Source organism: Schistocerca gregaria, chromosome 1 (assembly GCF_023897955.1).
Source record: "Schistocerca gregaria isolate iqSchGreg1 chromosome 1, iqSchGreg1.2, whole genome shotgun sequence".
NCBI classification, from domain to species: domain Eukaryota; kingdom Metazoa; phylum Arthropoda; class Insecta; order Orthoptera; family Acrididae; genus Schistocerca; species Schistocerca gregaria.
Genome location: NC_064920.1, coordinates 769199803 through 769220223, shown reverse-complemented (window position 1 = coordinate 769220223; position 20421 = coordinate 769199803). Strand labels below are relative to the sequence as shown.

The 20421-nt window shown below is 43.0% G+C and overlaps 1 protein-coding gene across 1 annotated transcript in view; it reads right to left on the bottom strand.

Moving 5' to 3' along the window:
- Positions 1 to 20421, bottom strand: part of LOC126268239 (myosin heavy chain kinase B) — a 73883-nt gene that overhangs the window by 11626 nt on the left and 41836 nt on the right. Inside the window, exon 3 of the mRNA XM_049973895.1 lies at positions 10967 to 11096. Within this exon, the coding sequence (XP_049829852.1) occupies positions 10967 to 11096 (130 nt within the window). The remainder of the gene's footprint in view (positions 1 to 10966; positions 11097 to 20421) is intronic.

The following is a 20421-nucleotide window of genomic DNA, read 5'->3' as shown; positions in this document are numbered from 1 at the left end:
TTTTACTTATGATTATGGATCTTTCTTTTCTTCTCTCCCATGTAAGTATGACACCACAGGTTTTTAAAATATTTAATCCACCCCTTTTGGTAATATTAGTCAAATTGTATACTTTTCTATTTTACTTAAAGCCTTCAAAGCCTTATATTCTTACTACTGGTGATCATGAATATCACGTTCTATATTACCAGCATACACTCAGGTGAAAAAACTGCCTTCTAGTATCGTGTCGCACCTCTTTGGCCCGCCGTAGTCCAGCAGCTCGTCGGTCACGGACGCAACATGTCACTGGAAGTCCATACGCCTCTACAGTTCTCCATAATTGCGGAAGTGTTGTAGGTGAAGGATACTGTGCACGACCTAAACACTCTATTACGACCATAAACGGTCGATGGGACTCAATCGGGCGATATGGGTGGCCAAATTGTACTTCCGAATTCTGCAAAACTCAAACCAATTACGAACAGTTGTGGCCCGGTGACATTGTGCATTGTCATTCATAAAAGTTCCATCGTTGTTTGGAAACATGAAGTCCATGAACGGCTGGAAATGGTCTCCAAATAGCCGAAAAATATTCATTTCCAGTCAACGATCGTTTCAGTTGGACTTGAGGACTGTAATATTATTGGATTTCAGCTACTTTGCATGTGAGATATTTGCCATTAAAGAAAAGGACAGCCAACGAGCTGTAGTTCGTAAAGATGCTAAGCATCACAGCGCGAGAGTAAAAGAGATGAAATATTTTTTTTAAATGTGCGCCAATACCAAAACGCTGGTCCAGCGTTTAAATGTTCTAAATAAACACTATGAGCCACTGGGCGCAGGTATTTAAAATCAGTGCCGCAGCGCTTGATAGCAAGAAGCTGCGAAACAGAAGAAAGAACAATCTATCTTTTGTTAAGAAATATTCTAGAGACTTCATTATCCCTTGTACATTTGGTCGCCGACATATTAAGACGTACTACATAGCACTGCTACAACTTGCATTTTTATTTTGTGTAAAAACTATGTGAAATGACGAACAAAGATTTCGGTAACCCGAGTGAGGGTACAATGTACTTATGCACACGCAAGGACATTTAATTTTAAGAAGGAACGGAGTGATAAAGCAGCGATTATTGGCTATTATTGGACTGCGCCATTTACAAAAGAAATATCAGATGTAAGTCATGCATTTATTGTGTATTTGTCAATGTGTAGAAGTTTAATGCCAGTTTGTTCAAAATATATTAATATCTTACGATGCAGTAATTTCCTTCTTATTCTTTTCTTTCACTAACCAAAAATGATGTTCAAATTGTATATGAGCTTTGTTACAGGTTTGCTCTTTATCGCGGTGTCTCGATTGTATTTGGGAGACCACTAATGTGTTCAACTTCCGATCTGTTAATCTTTCTCTTACGAAATGCCACTAATTTGCATTTCCATTTTAATATTCAAATAGGTCCCTTAGGTATTTTCATCGAAGATTCTGATTGCGCGAAGGCAGTCCGGGTCAAAAGGTCAATTAAGAAAACCCCTTCGCATAATCAATCCGTACGTCTCCTGAACACAATCGAGAACCGACGCATCGGTGATCAATTAATAATCTCTCTCTCTTTTAAAGTCGTACTAAAAACGGCCACACAGGATAGCCGTAAGTACGCAATCTAACGCTAGGTTGCATTTTGTCAGTAAATATAACCAACCAACAGTTACAGCCTCACTGTGATTAATAACAAAGTTCCTAACGCCAGAAGACCCAGTCCATTACATGAAAACACAGTCCACATCATTATGCAGCTACCACCAACTTGCACAGTGCCTTGTTGACAACTTAGGTCCATGGGTTCGTGGGGTCTGGGCCACCATCAGCCGTCACCAACTGAAATTGGAGCTCATCTGATCAGGCCACGGTTTTCCAGTTGTCTGGGTTGTTGTTGTTGCGGTCTTCAGTCCTGAGACTGGTTTGATGCAGCTCTCCATGCTATTCTATCCTGTGCAAGCTTCTTCATCTCCCAGTACCTACTGCAACCTACATCCTTCTGAATCTACTTAGTGTATTCATCTCTTGGTCTCCCTCTACGATTTTTACCCTCCACGCTGCCCTCTAATACTAAATTGGTGATCCCTTGATGCCTCAGAACATGTCCTACCAACCGATCCCTTCTTCTGGTCAAGTTGTGCCACAAACTTCTCTTCTCTCCAGTCCTATTCAATACTTCCTCATTAGTTATGTGATCTACCCATCTAATCTTCAGCATTTTTCTGTAGCATCACATTTCGAAATCTTCTATTCTCTTCTTGTCCAAACTAGTTATCGTCCATGTTTCACTTCCATACATGGCTACACTCCATACAAATACTTTCAGAAATGACTTCCTGACACTTAAATCTATACTCGATGTTAACAAATGTCTCTTCTTCAGAAACGCTTTCCTTGCCATTGCCAGTCTACATTTTATATCCTCTCTACTTCAACCATCATCAGTTATTTTGCTCCCCAAACAGCAAAACTCCATACTATTTTAAGTGTCTCATTTCCTAATCTAATTCCCTCAGCATCACCCGACTTAATTCGACTATATTCCATTATCCTCGTTTTGCTTTTGTTGACGTTCATCTTATATCCTCCTTTCAAGACACTATTCATTCCGTTCAACTGCTCTTCCAAGTCCTTTGCTGTCTCTGACAGAATTACAATGTCATCGGCAAACCTCAGAGTTTTTATTTCTTCTCCGTGGATTTTAATACCTACTCCGAATTTTTATTTTGTTTCCTTTACTGCTTGCTCAATATACAGATTGAATAACATCGGGGAGACACTATAACCCTGTCTCACTCCCTTCCCAACCAGTGCTTCCCTTTCATGCCCCTCGACTCTAATAACTGCCATCTGGTTTCTATACAAATTGTAAATAGCCTTTCGCTCCCTGTATTTTACCCCTGCCGCCTTCAGAATTTGAAAGAGAGTATTCCAGTCAACATTGTCAAAAGCTTTCTCTAAGTCTACAAATGCTGGAAACGTAGGTTTGCCCTTCCTTAATCTAGCTTCTAAGATAAGTCGTAGGGTCAGTATTGCCTCACGTGTTCCAACATTTCTACGGAATCCAAACTGATCTTCCCCGAGGTCGGCTTCTACTAGTTTTCCCATTCGTCTGTAAAGAATTCGCGTTAGTATTTTGCAGCTGTGACTTATTAAACCGATAGTTCGGTAATTTTCACATCTGTCAACAACTGCTTTCTTTGGGATTGGAATTATTATATTCTTCTTGAAGTCCGATGGTATTTCGCCTGTCTCATACATCTTGCTCACCAGATGGTAGAGTTTTGTCAGGACTGGCTCTCCGAAGGCCGTCAGTAGTTCCAATGGAATGTTGTCTACTCCGGGGGCCTTGTTTCGACTCAGGTCTTTCAGTGCTCTGTCAAACTCTTCACGCTGTATCGTATCTCCCATTTCATGTTCATCTACATCCTCTTCCATTTCCATAATATTGTCCTCAAGTACATCGCCCTTGTATAGACCCTCTATATACTCCTTCCACCTTTCTGCTTTCCCTTCTTTGCTTAGAACTGGGTTTCCATCTTAGGTCTTGATGTTCATACAAGTGGTGTTGTTGTCTGGGATCCAGGCGATATGGTCATGAGTCCAGGAGAGGTGCTGCACGCGACATCATGGTGTTAGCAAAGCCACTCTCGTCGGCCGTCTGCTGCCATAGCCCATTACCGCCAAATTTCGGCATACTGTCCTAACTGATACGTTCATCGTACGTCCCACGTTGATTTTTGCGGTTATTTCACGCAGTACTGCTTGTCTGTCAGCACTGACAATTCTTCGCAAACGACGCTGCTCTCGGTCATTAAGTGTAGACCATCAGCCACTGCATTGGCTGTGGTGAAATATAATGCCTGAAATTTTGTAAGCTCGATAGACTCTTGACGCTGTGGATCTCGGAATACTGAATTTCCTAACGATTTCCGAAATGGAATGTCCCATGCGTCTCGTTACAACCACCATTCCGCGTTCGAGGTCTGTTAATTCCCGTCGTGTGGCCATAATCAGGTTGGACACCTTCTCAAGTGAATCCTCTGAGTACAAATAACAGATCCTCCAATTGACTGCCCTTTTATACCTTGTGCCATCTGTATATGGTCATTCGCTGTCTCATGACTTTTGCCACCTAAGTGTATCTGTCGCAGGCTTTCTGGTGGACTTTCTTTACTACACCTTTTGTGTAGTCCCTTTTCTGTTTATAGATTTATCTGTTTTCCAGAGTAGGGTGTGATAGACATCTGTTATACGGTGTTTGTTTTTCTTATATTACCTCCGAAATTGCTGTTGAGTACGTTTTTAATCGAGACCTTCGGTGGTTTTCTTTTTCTTTTGCAGCTTTCTTTATTGCATTTTCGGTGTTTATCCATTCTTCTTCAGCAGTGACCAGTAATGGCGAAAATCAAAGGAAGGAAAGTGGTTTAACGTCTCGTCGACAAAGAGTTCGTTAAAAAAAATTATCTCACGGCATATGATTACAGTTTGTCATATTACAGAACTATCTGTCGTACACCTGGTACTTCTCCGCTAGATAATTTCTTAAATGAAAGTACTCAAAAGAGAACGGCTGAATACACACTGGGCACAGGGCCTCTCCCCTCCAACTCCTCCCGTATTCCCTCGTACACTTTTGCCCGTGTCAGAGTTCGCGACTAATCGCGATACACACTGTATACAAATCTTGCACTGTGCGCCCCTCTCACCTTGTCACTAATTGTGGTACATCCTGTATAGAAATCAAACAGTTGTGTCACCTCTGGCAAAGTTTGGGGGAAGGAGGTGGGTGTGGAGGTGCGGTACTACAGGCCCATCCCAAAAGAATTAAAATGACAGTTGGTAATTGTTATTGTTATATTAATGAAGCATTGATGTGTAAGTGGGGTACAGAACCCAAAAATATCGTTCAGCGCACTCTTAGCAATACCATCATTCTAACAAGAACGTGTAATATTAGAGGGACGGAGGGAGGTAATTTAAGACCACCGCAAAAAATTAAAAAATGTAAATTTCATATACTTTTGTTGACATTTGTTCAAAACAGTTTTTAAAAGGTACTGATGTACAGGCAGCATGCTGAAACTGAAAAGTAACATCTAACACTAAAAGTTAAATTTTTGGGTTAAGTTTAACTGAAAAATTTAAATCATTTATGGAAACTGGTAGAAGACTTCACTGAAAGTAATAAATAATTTTTTTTAAAATTTTAAAATACGAGTATAAATTACTTGACTAGATTAGAAACCCCGCGTATTGCGGGAACTGAGTTGAGAAGTTTTTAGAAATCGTACCATGGAGTATATTTAGTTGACAGATAAAGATTAATGACAAAACGCTGAGTGGTTCATGTTGAGCAGAAGTAAATGTACGGGACTAGGGGAGCTTGCGTGTTATATATGAATAATCGACGTTAGTGTGACACTGGCAAGTGGAATAATTTATAGGGGAGTTAACAGACTTATGGTAAGATTTATTATGAAAAACTTGAACAGTCTGTGACTTCTACGGAATGAATGTACTTTGGTTAGTGTCTAATATCAATGTGGATAAGTAGTACATAGTTATGCGTGTTCTGTTGTTTAAAGTTCAATAAATTAAGTAAATAAACATCTTTTATGCCAGAAGATCTTTATCGTCATTAATTACTAATTTTTTGTGGCAATTAATTACAGACGCGTCAAGAACAATTAGGGACACGGTTTTTTTATCTGTATCGGACATAGTCTGTTTGTAGATCACCTCAGTTAAAAGCCCAGTGGCGAAACATTACGAAAATGGCAATTTTAATTACGCTTTCCTAAGGAAAGCTTACGAGTTGCGAGACGGAAGGCCTGGCTGCTCCACCAGCGATTAACCGTCACGGACTGCTCCCCCGCCTTCCCTTCTCCCCTGCCCTCCCACCACCCCTATTCCGTACGCGCAACTCCAGTAACGTGCAACGTTCTCTCTTTCATGCTGGGGGACGGCAATCACGACTTAACGATGTAAGCAAACACACAACGGGTCACCATTTTACTCATACACTCCTGGAAATTGAAATACGAACACCGTGAATTCATTGTCCCAAAAGGGGAAACTTTATTGACACATTCCTGGGGTCAGATACATCACACTGACAGAACCACAGGCACATAGACACAGGCAACAGAGCATGCACAATGTCGGCACTAGTACAGTGTATATCCACCTTTCGCAGCAATGCAGGCTGCTATTCTCCCATGGAGACGATCGTAGAGATGCTGGATGTAGTCCTGTGGAACGGCTTGCCATGCCATTTCCACCTGGCGCCTCAGTTGGACCAGCGTTCGTGCCGGACGTGCAGACCGCGTGAGACGACGCTTCATCCAGTCCCAAACATGCTCAATGGGGGACAGATCCGGAGATCTTGCTGGCCAGGGTAGTTGACTTACACCTTCTAGCGCACGTTGGGTGGCACGGGATACATGCGGACGTGCATTGTCCTGTTGGAACAGCAAGTTCCCTTGCCGGTCTAGGAATGGTAGAACGATGGGTTCGATGACGGTTTGGATGTACCGTGCACTATTCAGTGTCCCCTCGACGATCACCAGAGGTGTACGGCCAGTGTAGGAGATCGCTCCCCACACCATGATGCCAGGTGTTGGCCCTGTGTGCCTCGGTCATATGCAGTCCTGATTGTGGCGCTTACTTGCACGGCGCCAAACACGCATACGACCATCATTGGCACCAAGGCAGAAGCGACTCTCATCGCTGAAGACGACACGTCTCCATTCGTCCCTCCATTCACGCCTGTCGCGACACCACTGGAGGCGGGCTGCACGATGTTGGGGTGTGAGCGGAAGACGGCCTAACGGTGTGCGGGACCGTAGCCCAGCTTCAAGGAGACGGTTGCGAATGGTCCTCGCCGATACCCCAGGAGCAACAGTGTCCCTAATTTGCTGGGAAGTGGCGGTGCGGTCCCCTACGGCACTGCGTAGGATTCTACGGTCTTGGCGTGCATCCGTGCGTCGCTGCGGTCCGGTCCCAGGTCGACGGGCACGTGCACCTTCCGCCGACCACTGGCGACAACATCGATGTACTGTGGAGACCTCACGCCCCACGTGTTGAGCAATTCGACGGTACGTCCACCCGGCCTCCCGCATGCGCACAGTACGCCCTCGCTCAAAGTCCGTCAACTGCACATACGGTTCACGTCCACGCTGTCGCGGCATGCTACCAGTGTTAAAGACTGCGATGGAGCTCCGTATGCCACGGCAAACTGGCTGACACTGACGGCGGCGGTGCACAAATGCTGCGCAGCTAGCGCCATTCGACGGCCAACACCGCGGTTCCTGGTGTGTCCGCTGTGCCGTGCGTGTTATCATTGCTTGTACAGCCCTCTCGCAGTGTCCGGAGCAAGTATGGTGGGTCTGACACACCGGTGTCAATGTGTTCTTTTTTCCATTTCCAGGAGTGTATTTCACACGATTGTGGTACATACACAGGTGTGACACATTCTGTTTTAGTGCAGCGTGCTTATCAATCGTTTTCGAGAAATCGAGGCTCAAAGTTTTGAGAGAGTGCTGAATACCATACCAGACAGCCAGCTGTCGAGTAGCGGTGCTAGCGCAACCGCCTAATCCGGCAGTCAACAATTCTTTGCAGTACAGCGTTAGTCATTTTCTTTTTTTTTCTTCTTCTAATCTTCAACTAACACTCTAATCTTCAACTAACACTTGCATTGTTACAGCGAAACATGTTTCTTCGGAAAGGAACAATAATACTTGTAATAACTGCAGAGCGCGTATCATAAATGCAGTGTACATAATTCAAAGCATGTATAGCCCCGTATAAGTTTACTACGATACAAACATATGCACATGTTCACCATGACTCCTTATTATACCTCGTCACGAATGTTACACTATGACTGTACAAGTTTGCGGCTTTAAACCTTTTGCCAGATGATATATAAAACAATAGGTGTTTGAGAATCAATTTTTTAATGCTGATTTTGAAAATTTTATTTCCTTTCGTGCTACCACGTCATGGTTTTTCACAAAATAAGCTATCTTAAAGCTTTTAATAATTGAAACATTCTCAATAACTTTTGAACCAAGATCTGTGTTTCTGCAATTATTATTTTGTTCTTTTAGAGATACAATCCGGTAAGAAAAATACTATAAACTATTATTTTAGCAGCGTAATGGGCAGTCCCTTAAACGGAATGTTCAAACTTTTATGTTTTTCATTTCGTCACTGAATCGTGATATTTTCTGTTCCTTGCAACATTCGTTAATATTTTTATTTCATCTTCTCTGTTCCCTCTTCTGCATCTCCTTTAACGTCCTGGTGGAACCTTTCTCCTTGCTCTTCATTATAATGTCTCGTCGCCATGGACTTTTATGCTCATGGACAACACAACTTCTTGAAAATTTGCGACGTAGTTTTGATAATGTTCTCGTAATATGGATGTGTTTTATTCCGTAGAAAGTTTTCAAAAACAGACGTGTAGGGGGCCCAGGCATTTTTTTCTCTAAGATTCGTTATATCCGCAAATTCATGATCTTCGTGAAAAAAAAAAAAAAAGATTTCATTCATCTTGTGGAAGAGCACTTAACAATCTCTTTCACCAAACCCGCTTTGATTTTTAGCGGAGGAAGAAATACGCTGGTGTCCAAAATTAAAGTAATAAACAGTTATTTCCCCGTCCTGTTTCTAATTGAAGGTACAATCACACATACTGTCAATAGAAGCAGTGTTCTGCACGGACTATGACGTTCCAAACGGACAACCACGCCAAGGTTTACGTCAGGTCAAACGAGGTAGTGTTTGCGGGTAGTCCCACGTCCACAGGCGCTGTGTACAATGTCGCAGACGGAGCAGTATGGCACTCTGGGGTGGAGGGCCATAGGAAGAATGTAAGCAGGACAGTCGCAAATTGATGTGGCCCAGTGGCTTAATGTGAATCGTTCTGTTGTTTCTCGGAAGTGGCGACGGTGTAGAGAGACCGAAACTGCATCCCCAAGAGGTGGGCAGGGCCGGCCACGTGTGACATAAAAAAGAGAGGACCAGCACTGCACGGCAGTTGGCATCTGATCTCGCAGGATCCACTGGGCGTATTGTATAGAGGCACACGGAGTACAGAGGACTTCGGCAGAGTTGTCTTTATTGTTAGAAGCCTGGTGTATTGTGTACCTCTGAGCTGTCTTCCCAGAAGGCAACGTCTAGAGTGGAGTCATTAACATGCCACGTGGACAGTCAAACAGTGGGCCAATGTTCTTTCCACAGATGAGTCCCAATTGTTTGGGGAGTGATTCTGGACAGATTCGCACGTGGAGGGAACCTGGAACACGTTTTCGGTTCCAAACATTGTGAAAAGATATCGATATCGAGGACGCTCCCTAATGGTGTCGGCAAGGATGATGTTGGCTACTGGAACACCTTTTCATAAAACTGTGTGGGTGAACTGGTAAGGTTTATCTGTTGTCCAGTATCGTGTTGAGATCTTAGGAATTCACGTGCGGTTCTTGCGAGGTGCCAGACTGCGTATTAATGGACGATAATGCTTGACGGCATAGGGCACGGGTGGTTGATGTTTTACTGGAAACAGAAGATATTGCACGCATGGCGTGGCCTGCTCGCTCTCTTAATCTGAATCCCATAGAGCATGGCGGGGATGAACTAGGGAGACGGGCTGCATAATGTCAGCATCCACCAACCACTGTCCAGGACTTGCGAGCAGCTCTGCAGAAAGAATGGGGGTTATTGTCTCAACAACAGATTTATGACATTATTCACAGCACGCCCTAGTTGTCAAGCCTATATCGCTGCTACACATGGTCAGAACCTATACTGAGTACGTTAACCAGTTTTCGGAATGTTTGCGCAATTTCGTTAATTTGGAAAAACGAAGAATATTTTTATCTACCATTATGTATGTTGCAGTTGTTCACGTTCTGTGTTCTTTACATTGTTTCTATTTGTTTGCTTCTGTATTCTTTAAATTGTTTATACTTTGTATTTTATTGTATGTTAACCTGGGGCCTCGAAACGACGGAGAGGCTCCGTCCCCGCCGCAGCCGCAGTGGTCCACAAGCCCACGACGACTACCGCAGTCCACGTCACCCCTCCGCCTCCCCGCTCTTTCAGGGTTATTGTGCGGTTCGGCCCCCGGTGAACCCCGCAGGGAACGTCTCACACCAGCCCCTATGTTTGCGTGTTAGAGTAATTAATGGTGGTGTACGCGTACGTGGGGAACTTGTTGGTTATACTTTACTATCACTTGTTTATGCTATTTTGTGGTAAAATAAAGGGAGCCATGCAAAATTTCCGTTTGTAGTTTTAATTTTGGATACCAGTGTATTTTCTTGTGGGAAGAAAGCGGTTCATGCAAGATATATTTCGTCACAGGTACAAAATATCACCGATTTGAACAAACCTTCACACTGCAAGGCGTCTGTTTTGCCTAGATAGCCGAATAGCCCGCCCACATCAAAAGCAGGGCATTTTCACGTTCCCAGTTCGTTGTCCTAATAAAATTCCTATGGGAAAGAAACTTTATTCCGTTGCAAAAGAACTGTACAGGACAGAAGAAAACTAAGAACAGTCTCGAAATCAGAGTAAAATTTAGTTAATAATGCATATTTATTTTCAATCGTTTTATGTCATCGCAACTGATGTTATTATTGCGAAACAATTTATTTAAGCGGACACGGAAAATTCTTCTACAGAAGTATTTGTTACATTCAAGTATGTACTACAAACGCGCGAAATATGTGCTAATCGGTGGTCCATAGTTTGCGTCCTTCACGTGTCAGATGCAGCTTTACAAGCGGTGAACACAGCATACTGCCCTCTCTGTTACAGAGAGACACGACCAGTACTTGGGGCACTAAACTCCCGTTCGAGAGCAGCACATTCAAATCCCACTGTGACACCTGTACTCAGGTTCTGCACGTAACCCTCGCTGGCACTTACCGGCGAGTTCGGTCACTACGACGTCGCGGTCACGCACCGTGTAGATGAGCTGTCCCTTGACGATGAGGTCGCGCACCTCCTCCACCAGGTTGTACAGCTGGCTCTGCTTGTCCTTCTCCCACGAGCAGATCTGCGAACACCAGGCGCGGCGTAAGCACACAAGGTACTCAGATGTCTTTTCTATTGCTACACGATTTTTGTACAACCTACGCGAAGGGCAAGCCTTTTTATATTTACTACTAGGTGCTACCGGAGCGCTTTGCTTGAGTCAGACTGATTAAGGGGAAAAAGAGACAGAGAAAAAAGTACACGATTCTAATTTTTATGGGCGTTGGATACGTGTCCTAATCTTTTTCTCCCTTCTGTCTCCGTCCTTCTCCATTTCTTTGACCATCTCCATCTCCTTCCTCCTTTTTCTGTCCATCATCGTATCTCCCCTCTCCCTGTCCACCTCCTTTTTTCCGCTTTCTATATCCATTTCCTGCCGCTCTTCTGCCCATTTCCCATTACCCCCCTTTCTCTGACCTTGAGCCTTGTTTATGTGAAAATTCTGATTCTATAGTAGGTCTACTCACAAACTGATAAGCCACAAATACAACGTTCCTGTTTTCTTATAATGTTTCACTATTTTATGTATATCTTATTTGTATATGTATGTATTATATATATTAAAATACATTGCCTGTATGTGTCCACACATTTATTACAGTAATATATAAAAATTTGACGTAATTGATCTAGTAATTTTTAACACTTTCGGTGTACGTTTATCACTATTCCATATTATATACATATTTATATATTAAGAATATTTACCCTGTCTGTCCGAATGTTCATCAGAGTATTGTGTAAATATTTAAAGTAAATATGTCAGACACTTTTCGAAATTTTGGTAGTAATGTTTCACATTTACAGATTACATATTTATTGATACCTTATATATATTAGAAATAGGTACATAAGAACAGGCGTGTAAATGAATGCAACATGCTGTTAAAATTTCGAAACAATCATAGAAGAACTTTCATAGATTTAATATTTTGAGCAAACCAACATTTGTATCATTATTTATGTAGATGTAAAAGTTAGTTTGTTTAGGAAATTAAATCTCCAAAAGTTCTTCACCAATTAATTTGAAATTTTGACAGGACATTGTATTCAAATACGTGCATGTGTTTATATACCTACTGAAGCGCGATATATAAGAGCATAAGCTGTTAGCAAAAATATCATGTCCATTTGTTCAAAATCTTAAAATCTCCGAAAGTTCTGCACTGATTCCATTCAAATTTTGACACATTTCATTCGAACACATGCGTCTTTTATATACCTAGTGGAGCGCCGTATGGTATCTAAATATATACAGGATGCTCCATTGATCGTGACCGGGCCAAATATTTCACGAAATAAGCGTCAAACGAAAAAACTACAAAGAACGAAACTTGTCTAGCTTGAAGGGGGGAACCAGATGGGGCTATGGCTGGCCCGCTAGATGGCGCTGCCATAGGTCAAACGAATATTAACCGCGTTTTTTTAAAAAAATAGGAATCCCCATTTTTATTACATATTCGTGTAGTACATAATGAAATACAAATGTTTCAGTTGGACCACTTTTTTCGGTTTGTGATAGATGGCGCTGTGATAGTCAGAAACATATGGCTCACAATTTTAGACGAAAAGTTGCTAATAGGTAGGATTTTTAAATTGAAATACACAACGTAGGTACGTTTGAACATTTTATTTCGTTTGTTCCATTGTGATAAATGTACCTTTTTGTACTTATCAATTCTGAGAACGCATGCTGTTACAGCGTGATTATCTGTAAATACCACATTAATGCAATAAATGCTCAAAATGAGGTCCGTCGACCGTTATGTATTTGGCAATACGTCTAACGACATTCCTCTCAACAGCGAGTAGTTCGCCTTCCGTAATGTTCGCACATGCATTGAAACGGCGCTGACGCATGTTGTCAGGCGTTGTCGGTGGATCGCGATAGCAAATATCCTTCAATTTTCCCCACAGAAAGAAATCAGGGGACGTCAGATCCGGTGAACGTGCTTCGACGACGACCAATCCACCTGTCATGAAATATGCTATTTAGTACCGCTTCAACTGCATGCAAGCTATGTGCCGGACATCCATCATGTTGGAAGTACATCGCCATTCTGTCATGTCGTGAAACATCTCGTAGTAATGTCGGTAGAACACTACATAGGAAATCAGCATACATTGCACCATTTAGATTGCCATCGATAAAATGCTGGCCAATTATCCTTCCTCCCATAACGCCGCACCATACATTAACCCGCCAAAGTCGCTGATGTTCCACTTGTCGCAGCCATCGTGGATTTTCCGTTGCCAAATAGTGCATATTATGCCCGTTTACGACACGATGTTGATAATGACGCTTCGTCGCTAAATAGATCGCGTGCAAAAAATCTGTCTTCGTCCCTTAATTTCTCTTGTGCCCAGTCGTCACCATGCAATTCCTGGTGCATAGAAATGAGGTTTTTGCTAACTACGCAATGTGGCCCCAGCAGGCATATAAAACAGTGTACAGGGTGTTACAAAAAGGTACGGCCAAACTTTCAGGAAACATTCCTCACACACAAATAACGAAAAGATGTTACGTGGACATGTGTCCGGAAACGCTCAATTTCCATGTTAGAGCTCATTTTACTTTCGTCAGTGTGTACTGTACTTCCTCGATTCACCGCCAGTTGGCCTAATTGAAGGAAGGTAATGTTGACTTCGGTGCATGTATTGACATGCGACTGATTGCTCTACAGTACTAGCATCAAGCACATCAGTACGTAGCATCAACAGGCTAGTGTTCATCCCGAACGTGGTTTTGCAGTCAGTGCAATGTTTACAAATGCGGGGTTGGCAGATGCCCATTTGATGTATGGATTAGCACGGGGCAATATCCGTGGCGCAGTACGTTTGTTTCGAGATAGATTTCCAGAACGAAGGTGTCCCGACAGGAAGACGTTCGAAGCAAGTGATCTGCGTCTTAGGGAGCACGGAACATTCCAGCCTATGACTCGCGACTGGAGAAGACCTAGAACGACGAGGACACCTGCAATGGACGAGGCAATTCTTCGTGCAGTTAACGATAACCCTAATGTCAGCGTCAGAGAAGTTGCTGCTGTACAAGATAAATTTGACCACGTCACTGTATAGAGAGAGCTACGGGAGAACGAGTTGTTTCCGTACCATGTACAGCGTGTGCAGGCACTATCAGCAGCTGATTGGCCTCCACGGGTACACTTCTGCGAATGGTTCATCCAACAATATGTCAATCCTCATTTCAGTGCAAATGTTCTCTTTACGGATGAGGCTTCATTACAACGTGATAAAATTGTAAATTTTCACAATCAACATGTGTGGGCTCACGAGAAGGCGCACGCAATTGTGCAATCACGTCATCAACACAGATTTTCTGTGAACGTTTGGGCCGGCATTGTTGGTGATGTCTTGATTGGGCCCCATGTTCTTCCACCTACGCTCAATGGAGCACGTTATCATGATTTCATATGGGATACTCTACCTGTGCTGCTAGAACATGTGCCTTGACAAGTACGACACAACATGTGGTTCATGCACGATGGAGCTCTTGCACATTTCAGTCGAAGTGTTCATACGCTTCTCAACAACAGATTTGGTGACCGATGGATTGGTAGAGGCGGACCAATTCCATGGCCTCCACGCTCTCCTGAACTCAGCCCTCTTGACTTTCATTTATGGGGCATTTGAAAGCTCTTGTATACGCAACCCCGGTACCAAATGTAAAGACTCTTCGTGCTTGTATTGTGGACGGCTGTGATACAATACGCCATTCTCCAGAGCAGCATCAGCGCATCAGGGATTCCATGCGACAGAGGGTGGATGCATGTATCCTCGCTAACGGAGGACATTTTGAACATTTCCTGTAACGAAGTGTTTGAAGTCACGCTGGTAGGTTCTGTTGCTGTGTGTTTCCATTCCATGATTAATGCGATTTGAAGAGAAGTAATAAAATGAGCTCTAACATGGTAAGTAAGCGTTTCCGGACACATGTCCACATAACATATTTTCTTTCTTTGTGTGTGAGGAATGTTTCCTGAAAGTTTGGCCGTACCTTTTTGTAACACCCTGTATATTTAACTGCAGCGTTGTGTCAAATTTTCAAAATAATGGGTGAAGACCTTTCGGAGATTGAATAGACGAACATTTACATTTTCGACGACAGAACGCAAGTCGCGGTGCTGGTTACTTTGTATCATCTCGAACTTCGGATTTTCAGCTTTAAGGCGGCGAGCGGTTTTGTGGGAGCAGGGCGGAATGCGGCAGGACAGGACCCCGTGAGGGACACGTGCGTAGGCCGCCCTCCAGACACGATAAGCCCATTACCACCCACGAGCGCCGAGGCCAAATCCGGGCGGAGTTGGTAGCGATATCGAGGCGGACAAAGCTGCTATCGTCTTGCGGCGCGTACAGTCCCCACAGGTATTTCAGGGCGCTTTACTGACTGTTGAGGACAGCACAAGCGGGAAAATAAACACAGAATTCAGATGTCAAACAGGACCTCTCCCCTACCTCAAATGAAGACACACGAACTAAAATTCATCAAACAAATTTCTGTTGAAAATGAACACGAAACAGATATCATAAACAAGCTCAAGAACAAGATAAAAATGAAAGGTAATGAAAGTGACAACCTACACAAGTTGCAGTAAAAAGGTCTGAAACACAGAGGCAGAACACACTGACAACGTGGAGGACCACATCACATCGGAAAAAAGGAAACAAATGATACACACTATCACATAGCAATAAAATAGTACTTCGAACTAGAAATATAATGAAAACGAAAAGGGTACAATAGCATTCAGACAAAGAACACAATACAAAAAAGACTAAGATCAGGCACAAGAACTCCAGACAAATTCAGCAGTGTAGGAATGTACCAACTCATGTGCATCTACTGCCTATCATGACACATAGGACAAACAAGCAGGAACGTCTGAACAAGGCACACAGAACGTATGAGAGCTCTGGAGAGTGGAAGCACACATCCCACTGTCGCAGAACTCTAAATAAATGAATACCACCAGCCAACAAATGTCGAAACTGATCTACACATACTTATACACAGCAACAGCTTACATGGCAAATTAACGATAGCAGAAAACTATTACGTACAAAAGGCTTCAGTGGAAGAGAAAACCGTAATATTTGAACAAACAATACTATGCAACAACACGCCCCTTACTGCTTTAAAAGAACTAACACAAGACACAGAACAAAAAATGGTACAAACACAAACACAAACACACACACACACACACACACACACACACACACACACACACACACACACACACACACGCTCCCCACTCCCCATGGCAAATACAGGTCTAAGTAGGGACCAAATGTCATCAGAATTACCGAGACAGCCTCCAAAATTTTCTCTCGATACGTCTCGCGACACACGTTAACAACAAGATGGCATAATATCTGACAAGGCGAAAAGTTAAGCTTTTCTGTGTTTTCGAGCAACTAACAGCCGACAGACTAACGTAAGTACTTGACATGGTTACGTTACCACCTAGTGTCCACAAAAATTGTGTTCTCTACAAAACCGAAAATTACTACAGCAATAAGACTGAAGTTTGTCAGTTCACAGTTTCATATTTGTAAATAATAGTGGCTCATACCTTTGCAGGTGACATGCAGTATCCCAAGAAAAGGCAACAAACAAAGAAATTATGCAAGTAAAATGGTACTATGAAATTATTCACACAATATCTGGAACTAAACACTAAACATATAATAACGTTTTCCGTATTGCTTCGTACCGATGATAGTTTTTGCATGTTTTGGAGTAAAGAAACATACTGATCATGGCGGTATTTCGCTGAAACTAGTAAATAAAATAGTGTTTTGCATCTAGGCGGACCAGCAATCCGGTACAGAATTCTGTTCTAATCGGTCCAGTAGCAACATAGGTAAATGCTTGGTTATACCACCGTAACGCTGAACATTATTGATATGTTGCAGTCATATTCAGACTCTGTACCTGTGGATTCGCCCCAGACCGTTTTACTTAAGCATGATGACGTAGCTATTGGACGACTCTGCTTATTGGCCAAAATACAGCGAAGAACTTTATGACTCCTCAAGACCAGCGCAATCTCAAATGTTGTGGCCAAGAGACTGCGTACACCTGTCTCTCCCAGGCTACATGGATCGTTTACAATTCATTAGAATAGTGGGCACTTTTCCCAGTTGTGAGCAGTATTGGGTCGCCAACATACGACTTGACAGCGCAAATGACCCATCAACCTGGAAAATGTGAGCACCATACACGTAAGTTAGAAGACTTCGTTCGTCGTATCAGGAACATACGATTCACAGTGTCAGATATACTCATGAGTCGCTTTTCACTCCAATTCCACTGCATCTATCACTATTACGCATTGGCTCGATGCTGGAAGAGGGAGTCTCTTTCTTCTTTCAGTCATCAGTCTTCCGACTGGTTTGATGCGGCCTGCCACGAATTTCTCCCCTGTAACAACCTTTTTATCTCAGAGTAACAATTACAACCTACGTTCTCCATTATTTGCTGGATGTACCCCCATCTCTGTCTTCTTCTACAGTTTTTACGCCCTACAGCTCTCTCTAGTACCATGGAATTTAATCCCTTATTCTTGTCGGTGTTTTACATACATTCCTTTCCTCGCCAATTCTGGGGAGAACTTTCTCAGTTCTTACTCTGCGGGGTCAGGGATTTTCTCTGCCTCGTGATGACTGGGTGTTGTGTGATGTCTTTAGGTTAGTTAGGTTTACGTACTTCTAAGTTCTAGGGGACTGATGACCATAGATGTTAAGTCCCATAGTGCTCAGAGCCATTTGAACCATTTGAACCTTACTCTGCCACATCACGTCCCACAGTCCGTATTTCACTACCGTAAAATGCTGTACTCCAACGTACATAATCAGAAATTTATTCCTCAAATTGATACTAGTAGACTTCTCTTTTTTAGGAACACTGTGTTTGCCAGTGCTAATTCGCTTTTTGTGTCCTCCTTGGTCCGTCCGTCATGGGCTATTTCGTTGCCTAGTTAGCAGAATTACTCAACATCATCTACTTCGTGATCAGCAGTTCCGATAATAATTTATCCCTGTTCCCGTTTCCGCTGCTTCTCATTAGTTTCGTCTTTCTTCGATTTACTCTGAGATCGTTTTCTGTAGACGATAAGCTTCAGTCTGGAACCGCGCGCCCGCTACGGTCGCAGGTTCAAATTCTGAATCGGGCATGGATGTGTGTGACGTCCTTAAGTTAGTTACGTTTAAGTAGTTCTAAGTTCTAGGGGACTGAAGACTTCAGATGTTAAGTCCCATAGTGCTCAGAGCCATTTTTGTAATCGTTAGATTGTTTATTTCATTCAACAGGTCGTGTAATTCTTCTTCACTTTCACTGGGAAAAGCAATGTCATCAGCGAATCTTATCACTGACACCTATTCACCTTGAATTTTAATCGCACTCTTGAACCTTTCTTTTATTTCCTTCATTGTTTCTTCGAGGTACAGATTGAACAGTATGGGAGAAAGACTATACCCTTGCCTTACACGCTGTTTCATGCGAGCACTTCGTTGTTGGTTTTCCATTCTTATTATACCCTATTGGTTCTCGTACAAATTGTATGTTTTCACCTTTCTCTATAGCTTACCCTGTTTTTCTCAGAATTCCGAATATCTTACACCATTTTATACTGTCGAACGATTTTTCCAGGGCGACAAATCGTATGAAAGTGTCTTGATTTTCCTTCAGTCTTGCTCCCATTGTCAATCGGAACGACAGAATGGCCTCCTCAAGCCATATTGATCGTCATCTAACAATTCCTCAATTTTCTATTCCATTCCTCTGTATATTATTCTTGTGATCAACTTGGATGCATGAGCTGTTAAGCTGATTGTGCGATAATTCTCACACTTGTCGGGTCTTGCTATCTTGGGAATTGTGTGGATGACGTTTTTCAGAAAGTCTGATGGTATGTCGCTAGTCTCACATCATTGTGAATAGTTGTGTTGTTACCACTCTTTTAAATTCTGGTTCTAATATTGGATCCCCTATCTCTTCCCTATGGACTCCTATTTCTTCTTCTCTCAAGTCATCAGGCAAGTTCTCTTCCTCAAAGAACCCTTCAATGTACTCTTTTCACCTGTCCGCTCTCTCCATCGTGGAAGTGGAACTACTAGATTTATTCAAGCACGTGTTCGCTTCGACCTAGACGTTGAACAGAATGAGCTTTTCGCAATGGGTAATCTCTTGTCACCCATTGTGCATAATTTTTTTTATGGAAGATTTGGAGCAGACAGCACTTTAGTCAGCGGAGTTTATACCTACGTGCTTTTGGCGACATGTGAATGACTCCTTTGTAATCTGGTAACATGGCACTGCATTCCCAGACGTATTTCTACATCTCGATTTGCTTCATCCTAACATTAAGTTTACAATGGAGAATTGTTGGCGCGGAGAAGGGAGGATGGTACCTTGGGTCACGCTGTGTGTCGGTAATCAAAACACAGGGACTTACACGTATAGAACTCCGGTTGTCACCAGCGGGGTGGCCTGCTTAGTACCTTGGTCCACAGAGTACGAGCCATATCGAATTAAAACATCTTATCCGAGTAGCTACTCCAACTCCGTACTATAATTCTACAAAATGGACATTCCAAACGAGAGATTCGTGGTGCCTTATACCCAGCGCATCTCAATGCGAGTATTTAGAAGAAAGGGAATAACAGATTGAAATGGTCATCATGCCATACGACGGCAGTGTGTCATTGAAAATAGGAAGATTAGAGAAGGAACATAATGTTAAACTTGTCTTTTGTCCACAAACGAAGCTCTTCTGAACTCAGTTAATGACAATCTTGGTTTGCCGGCCGCGGTGGTCTCGTGGTTCTAGGCGCGCCGTCCGGAACCGTGCGTCTGCTACGGTCGCAGGTTCGAATCCTGCCTCGGGCATGGATGTGTGTGATGTCCTTAGGTTAGTTAGGTTTAAGTAGTTCTAAGTTAAAGGGACTAATGACCACAGCAGTTGAGTCCCATAGTGCTCAGAGCCATTTGAACCACAATCTTGGTTTGAGACGTCTTGTCGTTTATAAGAGAGATGCAGGCCTGAGTGGCCGTGCGGTTCTAGGCGCTAGAGTCTGGAGCCGAGCGACCGCTACGGTCGCAGGTTCGAATCCTGCCTCGGGCATGGATATGTGTGACGTCCTTAGGTTAGTTAGGTTTAATTAGTTCTAAGTTCTAGGCGACTGATGACCTCAGAAGTTAAGTCGCATACTGCTCAGAGACATTTGAACCATTTTTATAAGACAGACGCGTCGAACATCGACGACTCACTCATCTTAATTAACCAGAGAAATATACTGTGGAAGACCATTGTTCAGTGCAGGAC